Consider the following 15,192-nt stretch of genomic DNA (forward strand, 5'->3'; position numbering starts at 1 on the left):
GTAGCTAATAAAAATGTCATTTTCAAACATATGCCAAAACGCAATTCGCAGAAAACACAGTTCTAAACCGAATGCAGTTGAGAGACATTAAAATCTCTGTTAGAAATCTCTTAGAAAGAGGAGGAATCTAATATCAACAAGTATGATGGGTTGCTGTTATGACTAAGCAAAGCCATGCCTCATTGTTTGAAGTAAAGTAAAACGTTCAGAGTTCACATTGCACTACGCTGCTGCCTCCAGTTCACAATGCAAAGTGGTGGGTGATGCGCTGAGCGTTAACGATAGGCAGGATAGACCCAAATGGCGACTGTGCGCTTTAATTAGGCTCTGTATGCTGTCTGACAGGTGGTGGGGTATTCCTCTCCTCAATCTAGGCTCTGTATGCTGTCTGACAGGTGGTGGGGTATTCCTCTCCTCAATCTAGGCTCTGTATGCTGTCTGACAGGTGGTGGGGTATTCCTCTCCTCAATCTAGGCTCTGTATGCTGTCTGACAGGTGGTGGGGTATTCCTCTCCTCAATCTAGGCTCTGTATGCTGTCTGACAGGTGGTGGGGTATTCCTCTCCTCAATCTAGGCTCTGTATGCTGTCTGACAGGTGGTGGGGTATTCCTCTCCTCAATCTAGGCTCTGTATGCTGTCTGACAGGTGGTGGGGTATTCCTCTCCTCAATCTAGGCTCTGTATGCTGTCTGACAGGTGGTGGGGTATTCCTCTCCTCAATCTAGGCTCTGTATGCTGTCTGACAGGTGGTGGGGTATTCCTCTCCTCAATCTAGGCTCTGTATGCTGTCTGACAGGTGGTGGGGTATTCCTCTCCTCAATCTAGGCTCTGTATGCTGTCTGACAGGTGGTGGGGTATTCCTCTCCTCAATCTAGGCTCTGTATGCTGTCTGACAGGTGGTGGGGGTATTCCTCTCCTCAATCTAGGCTCTGTATGCTGTCTGACAGGTGGTGGGGTATTCCTCTCCTCAATCTAGGCTCTGTATGCTGTCTGACAGGTGGTGGGGTATTCCTCTCCTCAATCTAGGCTCTGTATGCTGTCTGACAGGTGGTGGGGGTATTCCTCTCTTCAATCTAGGCTCTGTATGCTGTCTGACAGGTGGTGGGGGTATTCCTCTCCTCAATCTAGGCTCTGTATGCTGTCTGACAGGTGGTGGGGTATTCCTCTCCTCAATCTAGGCTCTGTATGCTGTCTGACAGGTGGTGGGGGTATTCCTCTCCTCAATCTAGGCTCTGTATGCTGTGCATGTGATAAATAAGATGCGTGACAACTAAACAAAAATACAAACGCGCCAATTTAAATTGCACAAAATTATGCAAATTACCCTATAGACCGATAAGCATGACTGGTCAAATGTATTTTTGGCTGCTACGTGCCAACCGATTAACGGTTAACATCAGGGCCTGCCCACTCCCTGGCCCTCCCCCTCCATTATGGCAGGGCCTGCCCACTCCCTGGCCCTCCCCCTCCATTATGGCAGGGCCTGCCCACTCCCTGGCCGTCCCCCTCCATTATGGCAGGGCCTGCCCACTCCCTGGCCCTCCCCCTCCATTATGGCAGGGCCTGCCCACTCCCTGGCCCTCCCCCTCCATTATGGCAGGGCCTGCCCACTCCCTGGCCCTCCCCCTCCATTATGGCAGGGCCTGCCCAATCCCTGGCCCTTCCCCTCCATTATGGCAGGGCCCCTACCACTATGGCAGGGCCTGCCCACTCCCTGGCCCTCCATTATGGCAGGGCCTGCCCAATCCCTGGCCCTCCCCCTCCATTATGGCAGGGCCTGCCCCACTTCCTTGCGCTCCCCCGGTCTGCCCCATTATGGCAGGGCCCCTACCACTATGGCAGGGCCTGCCCCCTCCACCTCCATTATAGCAGCCCTCTCCATTATGGCAGGGCCACCTCTACTATGGCAGGGCCTGCCCCACTCCCTGGCCCTCCCCCTCCACTATGGCAGGGCCTGCCCACTCCCTGCCCCCCCCCCCTCCATTATGGAAGGGCCTGCCCCCTCCCCATCCATTATGGCAGCCCTCTCCATTATGGCAGCCCTCTCCATTATGGCAGGGCCCCTACCACTATGGCAGGGCCTGCCCCGCTCCCTTGCGCTCCCCCGGTCTGCCCCATTATGGCAGGGCCCCTACCACTATGGCAGGGCCTGCCCCACTCCCTGGCCCTCCCCCTCCACTATGGCAGGGCCTGTCCCACTCCCTTGCGCTCCCCCGGTCTGCCCCATTATGGCAGGGCCTGAGCCGCTCCCTTGCGCTCCCCCGGTCTGCCCCATTATGGCAGGGCCTGCCCCGCTCCCTGGCCCTCCCCCTCCACTATGGCAGGGCCTGTCCCACTCCCTTGCGCTCCCCCGGTCTGCCACATTATGGCAGGGCCTGCCCTGCTCCCTGGCCCTCCCCCTCCACTATGGCAGTGCTTTTGTCCACACCAGATGTGGGGATGGGCGAGGTCCTCGTCCTCTCAGACCAAAACACTGTCTGGCTGCTCAAGCAGAAACAAAGAAACAAGCATATCAGATGGTTATCTCAATTAGGCCTACGTGTCACAAATAACTGGCTATGATAATATTTGTAAGTTATTCTTAGTAGGTTAAAACAGAAAGTCAAAGTAAAATTGTGAAAAAAAAAAAAATGGCCAATATCCTTTTTCATAGGTGCATTGAGGGAGCAGTGAGTTTAAATAGTGTTGACGGCCAATTCCCAGCGAGCAGACATTCAATATAAACATGGTGATGGCTGAACGAGCCCGCTAATGAATATGCATCAGGTTGATTTAAGAGAAAGTCTCCCGTTGATGCCAGCTGTTCAGCAGAGACCTTCAGCCCCACCAGAGCAGATGCTCCACTGACTCACTGGGATGAGAGTCGGTTAGCAACAGATGTTTTCGCAAAAGAGACCACAAAATACCTCAAGGTAGTAATATCTGCATAATGAAAACAATTTATTTATATATATATCTCACACACACACAGCTTTTTATTCCAAATGTGCTCAAGATTAGATGGGTTTGTTGCCTGCTGCCTGCCTGCCTCAAATTGTTGAGCATGGAGCTTAAAGGCACAACCTCACCCATAAAATTGGACAGAAAAACACCATCTAGTCTCATCATAAGTCGGCCAATGTCTTTAGTGCGTTCAAAAAGTGAAACTCCTTCCAAAACGGTTGAACACTTATTCACCCAAACAAAAAAGTCAAAAAGGCCAAAATTCCAACTATGAATACTGCAATGGGTTTGTGGGTGACTATAGCTGACTATTGTTCAAGATATGCAAGCCTATTGAACCGTCTGTGTATGCCTGGCCTGTACATTGCATTTCTACTGGTGTTTGCCACTATCCTGACCTGCTAATAACACTTCAGAGAGCAAGCAGTAAGTCACACAGTGAGTACCAGTCAATGCGTAAAAAAAGGGGCAATCTGCAATTCAAACAAAAATATTGCCATGCTGCCACTGTTTCTGGTAAACTGCTATGGGATAGGGCTGGAGAAATGTAACCACTCTCAAATTCAGGGCTATGGATCCAAGGACTGACCATCCATGATATCAACATTACAGTTTTAACCATGTCGAGGCAATACAGTGTTTGTTTACAAGCTTATATTTTGGGTTCCGATTAGGTTAGAGAGAGTTGAACTAAGCTCATGACGCAATTATGCTCAAGAATCAAAATGGCTATGAATCATTCATTTAAAAGTAAAAAAAAAAAAAAAATGAATGTAAAAAAAAAAAAAAAAAGAAATCGCAGATTGCCCCTTTAAGTGCAACTTTTTTCCACCCCTCTCTTTGCATAGGCCTTACTAATTGCTTGCATGTCAGAGCATATGACTGAGTGTTCTTTATAAATACCCTGCTCACCAAGCTGCCTCAGTGGCACACCGAGGAGTCGTAAAACCTTCCCTTCTGCTGCTAGAGGGGAGGGAGGAGAGCCCTGAGAGGGCACATTTTATGTTTGATACAGCCCGTTCAAAAAGAGAGTGGACTGCAGTATTAAAAACCCCCAAAAAACAAAGCTAGCATCCACATTCAGCCATTAACCAAATAGATGTTGCCACGCACACACACCGAACTGGACACACATTACCCCGTGGGACTGGAGAATTCACACCGGAAGATTACTATAGGATAAAACCAGAAAAGACTAATGAAAGTTTAAGAAACCATGAAACAAAACAATCCTGCTATAACACTGGTAGATGGAGGGGGGGGGGACACACAATCTCAGCAGCACATTGATTTGTCGGGAGGCTTTTTCCTATCAGCGCAGAGGCAGATAAATACGATACACATTGAACTACTCAGTGCGGTGGAGCTACTGTGCCGTGTGGTTATGTACACAAGTTGACGGTTTAAAAAAATTGCACATGTCGGGGGAGTGTTCAAAAGCACCGACTCCAGTGGGCTGTATACTGTTACGTAAACTGATCCCCCTCCCTCCCCCACGTCCCCCCCCAAAAAAGTGAGTTCATAGCAGGTAGGCTATTCGAAGCATGTGTCAGCTGAGGTGATTGGAAGGTCTGAAGAGGCCGCCAACCCCAGTCATCTCAGTGGGGGGGGGGGGGGGGGAGCTCAACACACACACACACCTCAATGCAGGAAAGTAGTTCCGGCTGTATGGATGTATGTGCACGTCATTCCATCATGATGGCCAGGAGTTTTATGGGCTAGATGGGTCAAGTTCATACTAATAGGGGATGGGGAGGGGTAAGAGGTACAGTTTTTTTGTTTTGCCCTTGAGAGAAAGGCACTTAGCCAAAATTGCTTCTGGAAATATCCTCCAGATAAAAGGGTAATGACAAAAGCAATTCACCCGGAGGCTTTAATACGAGTGTCTGTAGAGCATTTTGGGGGACAGGAAGTCAGCGACTGATTGAAACAGATTGCAAAACAGGTAGTCCTTGACTATTTCCAATGTAACAGAAGAGAATGATCAATGTACTCCTTCTCTGGCAGCATTTTGTCTCTCCTTTTCTTCAGCCCTTTTTACATGTACCAACAAATGGGTGGGATCATTCTACAGTGGTCCATGCAAGCATACGCTCAGACGGGTGTGATCATTCTACAGGGGTCCATGCAGCGCACGCTCAGACGGGGACGGGGTCGTGTACGATCATTCACTTCCGGTAGTTTGCTTGAAAGATGAGTTGTCATTCCTTCACCTCAGTAGAACATCTTTGGTCTGACAGACGTTTACATGACACCCAGAATGCATTGTATAATGTCAAAAAACATGGCGCCACACATAGCTGGCAAACAGCATATCATTAGCTCATTGTAAATCAGTACAACCTTCAAAAATTTATTTTACACACATCACGTGTCCATTACAATAATCTATGCAATAATCAGAATGCATTAGATGTCACCAGTACTTGAAAACATGTGAATTAAACTATAAATTCCAGACAGAAAATGTACCAGTTGGTGCAAGACTGCGTAAATGTCTGCCTACTTGATCTGCGGAAAAACTAGGGAAGTACTTGGGCTCCACTCAAAGAGAGAAGTTTGTCAGACTCAGTAATGCCTCCAAAATAAAATTGTCCTCAACACGGAAATGGGCTACCTCTATGTGAATTAACGAGGAGGGCGGAACACACCTCAATTTAAACTGTTGTTCGGAAATAAAACTTGTTCCTGAAAATAATTTGAAATTGACAAGACAAAACATCGCCTATAGATAATTATCAGGCAGCATGTGTTAACTGTACTGTTGCGTAACAAATCACATATTAGAACAGTGAGTGCATTCTGACATCACGTTCATAAAACAGCTCACACTGAGGAGACCGTTAGAAATATTTGGAACGCATATGTGAAAAGGTTTTTTAAAATTATAATAATTTTGCAGCAGAATTCTCGATCCCGGGTAAAAGCGGGGGCCGTCTGAATCCAATCACTACCCCTGAATCCAATCACTACCCCTGAATCCAATCACAGCTGGGCACAAATACAACTTCTCAAATTAGTTGTGGTTCCTTACTCCAAGGACAAGAGGCAGTTTGGGGGTCAGTCACTCAAATGTTTCACATTCCTCTGACCAAAAGGCAAATTTACTGTATTGACCATAGCAAACACCCCTTTTTGACTAGTTGGGGGAGGGGGGGGTAGGGGGGTTTATGGAATGTGACTGAATTCAAAAGTCTTGCTCTGCCCTGTGCCTGGAGTTTATCCCTCATTCTGATGCCGAGTCGACACAGCAGCACAGGTGCTTAAAGCTTTTGATGTGGTCTTATCGGTGACATGGAGATATAGCACTTAAACTAAGCTACGCATATTTTTTTATTTCCCTGATGAACATGCGCTGTTTACTTGCAGTATTGCGGGGAGCAAGCAACGCAAGTTTTGAGCAGATCGCAAATTAAAGGGGGCTCTGAGCCGGGCACACAGGATTGTTGAACACCACGGGAGCTGGACAGTAATGAGGTTTGCAAAAGGTCACTGGAGGACGCAAAGGTCAAACACCAGCTGTCTCAACAGATAATGTGAAATAAACTGCTATTGTCACCAAATGCCCCATCCAACACAGCTAAAGGTGATGGAATTGTTTAGAGAGTCCGTTTAGAGAGAAGCACCGTGATGAAGCCTAAACAGCATTGGTAGGAGGTCCAATCTAACTGGCAATTGTCCGATTTCAGAAGGAAGAGTGTCATGCATGTTACCGACTGCATGGTGAGCACTACTATCACCAACGAGCTGACATAAGGACACGTAACGTGTGTTTACGTTAACTATTTAATATCTATGTATCTTGACGCTGTGCATCATTTATGACAGCGGTGATAGCATCAAATATTCTAGGGGAGGTAAACTGGGGACGTACAGATTCATCCCTCCTTATTTTACACACAACAGCTTCCCAGAAATGCACAGATCGTCTAGATGCTAAGCTTCTTATTGGTGTAAAAATAAATACATGTAATCAAAAAAAATAGTCCAGCACCTTCAATCTGAGAAAGTGGTCTGCTCCTTTATCCGTGGGATTATATGCATCAAGCATATGGATTTCATTCTGATGCAAATACACCCGGCCTCGTTTAAGCTCCCACGTCACCGAAAGCATGTCAATCGTATTTCAAAAACGGACAACCAAAAAAATCCTCTCTGCAGGTCAACATAACAATTGAGTTTTATTTCATAACATTCTTTAAAAAAAGGACAATGGTTAAAACGTATGGGAACGGTTCCCTTTACGTGATCAAAATACAAGCGCTGTGAGCTGGGACTGTATTCATCATGTTTCCATCGACACTCCGTCCACACAAAGGAATATCATAAGGTTCCAAACCAGCAGAATTATTCCATATTCTAGTTAATAATTAAGTTCGTTTGTGGTAATCACAGGCTGACCGTATTCACAAATATATATAATTTTTTGTGTGTTTAATTAAACAATAATGGCATTTAGGATGAAGGAAATCAAGGTAACGTGTGAATGCACATTGTCAGCCACATAGCTGTTATGGAATGTACAATAATCGACATTAGGAATTTAGAAAGCATAGAAGAGGGGGGTCTAAATCCTTGTTAGGGGGTTGTCTCACGATGTTCAATTGCATGGATAAAGTGTTGAACGAGAACTTTAGCTGCCCAGCTCTACACTTTAGTAGCAGTTCCAGCTCAATGTCGAGCTAAATTCATCAAACTGATAAAACGACTAGTCAGTTACATAAGACTTACTTGGTCAATGGCTGACAATTAGCTCACATTACTATCTAGGGGGTGTCCGAGTAACCTCTGAGCCACAATGTTACCAGCAATCCGTGTGTCAAGGCAATATTGGCTATTTTGAAAATCACCACGAGTGAGATGCAACATTTCGTTTAATTTGTCTTGCCAGTTCAGCTCCCAGTGAAGCTCGCACAATGAGTATGACTTTGAACATCCCCTCAAGATCAGTCACTAGCTAACGTTAGTTTTGCCGTTTAACTTTTGTCAACGGCGTTAAAACCTTGTTTTACAACAAGCAAAAAGCATGAGTGACGAGCAACCGCATACTGTAGCAACAACAACAAAATACTAGCTAAAAAAAGGTTAATTATAACCAACTGTCTAGCTATTACGGTGTCAAGTTCAACCAAACCCATCTCTTTCGATTGAAGAAGTATTTGCTAGTTAACTAAAGGGGAATCCTCCCTCAAAATAGACAGCCAACCGGAGCAGTTTGTTTATTAGCAGTGACTATTTAGCTACACCGACACAAACGCAAAACATAACCGTTGCCTGGACATTTCTGTCATGGGGTTTTCATCGAACTCCTCGGTCAGTGTCCAGCACGAGAAATGAACGATTAAAGACCAATAAACAAAACAAACACAAACACATGTGAGGGATACAAACTAAAGTCTTTGCTCAACTGAGAAATAACAAGTTACTAGTTAAAAAAAGTCAGTCAAAGCTCGAAAACATCATGTTTACAAATGACTTCGCGCATTGATCCTGGACTAAAGACGATCCCCTCAACAATAAACATCGGCTCTGACAGCGCCGCTTTGCTCCGAGTCTGACCTGCGCCATCTTTGAGAAGTCTTTTTAGGCTGCCGCTTCTTGAAAACAAAGAGCAAACAACCGACGCCCCGAAATCAACTTCGTGTCCACAACCTATTAAAGTAAACATTTTTTAAAAAATTAAAAAATCCCAGACATAACCTCGCTCACTTACCATAATTTTCTTGAATCATAGTCCCAAATAACAGGACTATTAACACGAGAGAATAGGGTACTGCATCCATCGTAGTTGAGACTTACTCCAGACTGACTGTCTCAACTTCTCTCGCTAGTCCATGGTTGAGGGAAACCCGTCTGATTGGCTGGTACCGCTGGTACCAAACCCCGCCCAGACCAAGCAAGCCTTCTCGTGCGGATGTAAACATTTCCTGACAGTTCACATAATTATCCATTTGTTCATCTCAATTGTCAGTAGAAACCACTTCTTTTTTTTTTTAAGTCAGCCGTGTCAGCTAAAAAAAAAGGCAGCAAATTAGACTAAATGAACTGTTAACGCTGCAAGACAATGCTCCGCTGATTGCAAGGTGTAGCAGTGGTTTAAGGACTCCACTCCATGGTGCTGAAAAGAAAGCTCTGCTGTTGGGACAGCTTTTATGTAGGCCTTAATAACAGTTTGTGGGCACCTTTTGTCACCCTTATAATGGAATGAATGTATTGTTTAGTATTGTGTTGTGGCTTTGCTGGCATGCATCTAAAACATTTTTTTTTTTTTTTTGCCTCACAAAGATTTACATGCTAAAATTGCCACTGAACTTTTACAAGCCTATTTACAGCTTGCTTGTCTTAATTGGCTAAATGCACTTACATTTGAGTCATTTAGCAGACGCTCTTATTCAGAGCAACTTGCAGTAGTGAGTGCATACATTTCCATACTGGTCCCCCATGGGTATCGAACCCACAACCCTAGCGTTGCAAGCCCCCCCTCCCCGAGGGGGAGGAATAATGGTCTGGGGCTGTTTTTCATGGTTCGGGCCCCTTAGTTCCAGTGAAGGAAAGTCTTAAAGCTAGAGAATAAAATGGCATTCTAGACAATTCTGTGCTTCCAACTTTGAGGCAACAGTTTGGGAAAGGCCCTTTCCTGTTTCAGCATGACAATGCTCCCGTGCACAAAGCGAGGTCCATACAGAAATGGTTTGTCAAGATCGGTGTAGAAGAACTTGACTGGTCTGCACAGAGCCCTGACCTCAACCCCATCGAACACCTTTGGGATTAATTGGAATGTCGATTGCGAGCCAGGACTAATAGCCCAACATAATTTTGCTATATGATTTAGAATTTTAAGACCCCGTGAAGTATCAAAAAATAGATATTTAAAAATGATTTGATAAAAACATATTTTTGGCCTTACTGCTATCAGCCCATACAAACACATGGAACAACAGATTCACAACATGGAATAGCAGATAGTCCCCTCCCCCCAAAAACTCTAAAGGAACTTGTTCTGAAGTGTCTGTCCTATATCAGATTTTTTTTGTGGGACATGTATTAAACCATTGTCATTGTATCCTATTTTTAGGTCACATTGATATTTTTTATAGCAAATGAAGGAACAAGCAGCTTTGGCTTTATTTATTCTTGCTCACAGTTTACACAGACTGAAGAAATGCAGAATTTACATAGTCAAATATTGCATAAAAAATAGCAAGAGAGAACACTTAGAATACAGAACACATAGCCAACATTATACAAACACTTAGAATACAGAACACGTGGCTAACATAATACAAACACTTAAAATACAGAACACATGGCTAACATAATACAAACACTTAGAATACAGAACACATGGCTAACATAGTACAAACACTTAGAATACAGAACATATGGCAAACATTATACAAACACTTAGAATACAGAACACATGGCTAACATAATACAAACACTTAGAATACAGAACACATGGCTAACATAGTACAAACACTTAGAATACAGAACATATGGCAAACATTATACAAACACTTAGAATACAGAACACGTGGCTAACATAATACAAACACTTAAAATACAGAACACATGGCTAACATAATACAAACACTTAGAATATAGAACACATGACCAACATAATACAAACACTTAGAATACAGAACACATGGCCAACATAATACAAACACTTAGAATACAGAACACATGGCTAACATAATACAAACACTTAGAATATAGAACACATGGCCAATATAATACAAACACTTAGAATACAGAACACATGGCCAACATAATACAAACACTTAGAATACAGAACACATGGCCAACATAATACAAACACATAGAATACAGAACACATGGCCAACATAATACAAACACTTAGAATACAGAACACATGGCTAACATAATACAAACACTTAGAATGCAGAACACATGGCTAACATAATACAAACACTTAGAATACATAACACATGGCTAACATAATACAAACACTTAGACTACATAATGGACTACAGTCTTTTCTTGATGGTCAAACTGTATTGTGTAAAAAATATGAATAGCCATAAATCATTTAGCAGACGCTAAATGATTTAAGAGCTACAGCGAGCTCTTTCGCCAATATTCTGGAATAATTTTCAGCACGAGACTGCTCCTGTAAAGACACAGTTTAAAGCAATGATGTCGCTCTTGTTGCGGCCGATTCCCTGATCCACCTCTACGCAGACGACACCATTCTGTATACTTCTGGCCCTTCCTTGGACACTGTGCTAACTAACCTCCAAACGAGCTTCAATGCCATACAACACTCCTTCCGTGGCCTCCAACTGCTCTTAAACTCTAGTAAAACCAAACGCTTGCTTTTCAACCGTTCGCTGCCCACACCCGCCCGCCCGACTAGCATCACCACCCCGGACGGTTCCGACCTAGAATATGTGGACAACTATAAATACCTAGGTGTCTGGCTAGACTGTAAACTCTCCTTCCAGACTCATATTAAACATCTCCAATCCAAAATCAAATCTAGAATCGGCTTTCTATTTGGAAAACAAAGAATCCTTCACTCACACCGCCAAACTTACCCTCGTAAAACTGACTATCCTACCGATCCTCGACTTCGGTGATGTCATCTACAAAATAGTTTCCAACACTCTACTCAGCAAACTGGATGCAGTCTATCACAGTGCCATCCGTTTTGTTACCAAATCATCTTATACCACCCACCACTACGACCTGTATGCTCTAGTCGGCTGGCCCTCACTACATATTCGTAACTCTGTGTTTTTTGTCTGTGTCACACTGCTTTGCTTTATCTTGGCCAGGGTCGCAGTTGCAAATGAGAACTTGTTCTCAACTAGCCTACCTGGTTAAATAAAGGTTACATTTTTTTTATTTTTTATAAATCCGTTCAGTTTCAATTCGTAACAAGTGCACTGATTGGTACATTGTTCAAACACACACAAGTTTAAGTTTCATCGTTATCAGGAAACTGGACTTAGATTTGCAAAATGTACAATATGTTACGAATTAGCAAAACGTATGATATGTTACAAATTCCAATTTGTTGTGGCTAAATTTAGCTTGGTGCTAGGTGGCTAATGCTAATGTTAGCTAGGCTAGGGGTTACATTTAGGGGTTAATAAGGTTAGGGTTATGTTAGGAGTTAGATTAAAGGGCTAAGGATAGGGTCAGGGGAAGGGTTAATTACAATGGTTAAGGTTAGGTTTACACACACACTCACTCACTCACTCACTCACTCACTCACTCACTCCACTCACTCTGCCCTTCTGCTACCCTCAACAGGATAAAGTCCCTGACCTCCCCTCCCATACCTGTGGTTGGTGACAGAGATTGATGATGGTCCATTGTTTGATCTCCATCTGTGTAATTTCCTGAATATTCAGTTTGCACACTCTGCAGTCCCACCAAACCCCCACAGATGCATTAATGAGTCCCCTGAAGAAGAAAAAAAAGAAGGGGGAACCAACGTGAAAACGTTGCTCTGTGGATATTGCGACAGCCGGCAGGCCAGTGTTTGCTCAACAGAGAGAGAGAGTAGAGTGGACTATGCCCCTCCTGGAGTCATCTACCCAGAAACAGCCCAGGCTCTGGTGGTGGTGATGGAGGAGTGCCAGCGCAGGCCGGGAATGGTTGGGTGTCCTTTATCTGTCATTCCTATTTTTGGTGGGGTGACCTGGTCCCCAAAAAATCCCCTCTATACACCACCATTAGGATCTTGGCCACTGTGGCGTCTTGTCCCCTTAGGGACAGAGCAGAAGACTGAGGAGAGTTTACAGATGCTACGCTGTGTCAGACTAGCACGACAACCCCCAGACAAGATGTTGACTTTTGACAATTGTGTCATTTCACTCTGGAGGGCGTGGCCCATTCCGATGGTCCTGAATATGTTTCCCCCTCCCACCTGGTCTTGTCTGGAAGGCGGAGCTTAAACCGTAAATCTGATCCGAGATCAGAACCAGGACATATGGTCAAATGATGTATAATTTGTCACTTTATATTTTTCAGTTCTTATTGTTCTGAAGTAGCTCCCTTCCAATACAGTTTTGCACCATTTTTTGGGGTACAACTTATTTGCCAGGCAATGAGCTCGACTATCATACTTACAGCAGCCTATGTTCAGCCAACCTGATTGGCTTAGAAATCTGGATGAGTAAAGGTTGCAGACGAAAACCTTGACGTTATGTCAAAGTGAAGATGATATAATGTTCTAAATATCTCTTGTGACATCTGAAACGATGGCAACTGACAATCAGTCCACTGAACCACCGTCCTTTCCATCATGTATGTTCAACTCCCCCCCAAAAAACAGTCTGTTTCTGTTTCAATGTAAAGGATTTAAGTAGGGCAAGTGAAAAAAATATTTTATCTTCAGGGAGTGACTTGCTCTCGAGTGCACTTGTTCAGTGAATTACATAGTACTGGAAAGATAACATAATTTCTGTACTAATTAGAAGAAGAAGAAGAAGAAGAACAAGGGGAAAGTTAAAGCTGCTGAATATCTCTACAAGTCTTGTCCTTCATGTTGAACATTACACGTTTCTCCAGAATTCCTTGCTGGAAAGAGTACAGGGAGGCACAAAAATGATTTAAACTTGAATCCTTAGTGTTCGCTTTTGATTAAAAGTGGTGTGCATTCGTTGGTCCCCCTCAGTAGGAAGCAGCTTATCTGCTGAAGTAGAACGAAGCTGAAAGCCCGCAGCAACCCCCCCCCCCCCCCCCAACCAACCATAATGCAGCTATATCAATACAAATACATCACAGCCACTTTGTGAACGATTGTTCAAGCAATACAATCATAAAAATAACATTACACCAGCACAGTTACTTTGATATAATTCGTGACAGGTTGCTGTCTTTATTTCCCGCAAGACGTCGCTTGCTGCGAGGCCTTACAAAGTAGATCCTCTGTAGATGTATATTTGAGTATCTTTTTTAACGTCCCACAATGATACCTTCCTCTAATTTGCATATTCCTCCTATCCCTTTGCAGTCTTTTGATTTGTCTCCGAGTGACAGACTGGCTTTTTCGCCCATGTTTACAATCAGTTGAATTCTGTGCCTAACAATATTGGCACTGTGTGTGCTGCTACCACGTTGTGCTGCTATTGTAACATGCTATGTTGCTGCCATGTTGTGTTGCTGCTATGTTGTGTTGCCACCATGTTGTGTTGCTACCATGTGTTTCTACCATGTTGCCCTGCTACCATGTTGTGCTGCTGCCGTGTTGTGTTGCTACCATGTTGTGCTGCTGCCGTGATGTGTTGCTACCATGTTGTCCTGGTACCATGCTGTGTTGTTGTCATGTTGTGCTGCTACCATATTGTTCTGCTGCCATGTTATGCTGCTACCATGTTGTCCTGCTACCATGCTGTGTTGTTGTCATGTTGTGCTGCTACCATATTGTTCTGCTGCCATGTTATGCTGCTACCATGTTGTCCTGCTACCATGCTGTGTTGTTGTCATGTTGTCCTGCTACCATGCTGTGTTGTTGTCATGTTGTGCTGCTACCATGTTGTGCTGCTTCCATGTTGTTCTACTACCATGCTGTGTTGTTGTCATGTTGTGTTGTTAAGTTGTATTGATATCATATTGTGTGTCATGTTGTGTTGCTGCCATGTTGTGTGGTCATGTTGTGTGGTCATGTTGTGTTGTGTTGTTGTCATGTTGTGATGTGATGCTGCTATGTTGTGTTGTCATGTTGTGTTGCTGCCATGTTGTGTTGTAATGTTGTGTTGTTGCCATGTTGTGTTGCTGCCATGTTGTGTTGTCATGTTGTGTTGCTGTTATGTTGTGATGCTGCCATGTTTTTTCATGTTGTGTTGTTGTCATGTTGTGATGCTACCATGTTGTGTTGTCATGTTGTGTTGCTGCCATGTTGTGTTGTCACATTGTGATGCTACCATGTTGTGTTGCTGCAATGTTGTGATGCTACTATGTTGTGTTGTCATGTTGTGTTGCTGCCATGTTGTGTTGTCATGTTGTGTTGCAGCCATGTTGTGTGGTCATGTTGTGTTGTCATGTTGTGTTGTTGTCATGTTGTGATGTGATGCTACTATGTTGTGTTGTCATGTTGTGTTGCTGCCATGTTGTGTTGTCATGTTGTGTTGCTGCCATGTTGTGTTGTCATGTTGTGTTGTTATGTTGTGTTGTTGTCATGTTGTGATGCTACTATGTTGTGTTGTCGTGTTGTGTTGTCATGTTGTGTTTCTGCCATGTTGTGTTGTCATGTTGTGTTGCCACCATGTTGTGT

The 15,192-nt window shown here is 44.0% G+C and overlaps 1 protein-coding gene across 3 annotated transcripts in view; it reads right to left on the reverse strand.

The window, feature by feature from the left end:
• The window catches only part of LOC110535204 (TGF-beta receptor type-1), a 78,357-nt gene extending 69,591 nt beyond the window's left edge, over positions 1-8,766 (reverse strand). For all 3 annotated transcript variants that reach the window (XM_036934753.1, XM_036934752.1, XM_036934751.1), the window contains exon 1: positions 8,656-8,766. In XM_036934753.1, the coding sequence (XP_036790648.1) occupies positions 8,656-8,725 (70 nt within the window). In that variant the 5' untranslated portion in view covers positions 8,726-8,766. The remainder of the gene's footprint in view (positions 1-8,655) is intronic.
• Between the last annotated feature and the right edge of the window lie 6,426 nt (positions 8,767-15,192).

This window comes from Oncorhynchus mykiss, chromosome 11, assembly GCF_013265735.2.
Source record: "Oncorhynchus mykiss isolate Arlee chromosome 11, USDA_OmykA_1.1, whole genome shotgun sequence".
NCBI lineage: Eukaryota > Metazoa > Chordata > Actinopteri > Salmoniformes > Salmonidae > Oncorhynchus > Oncorhynchus mykiss.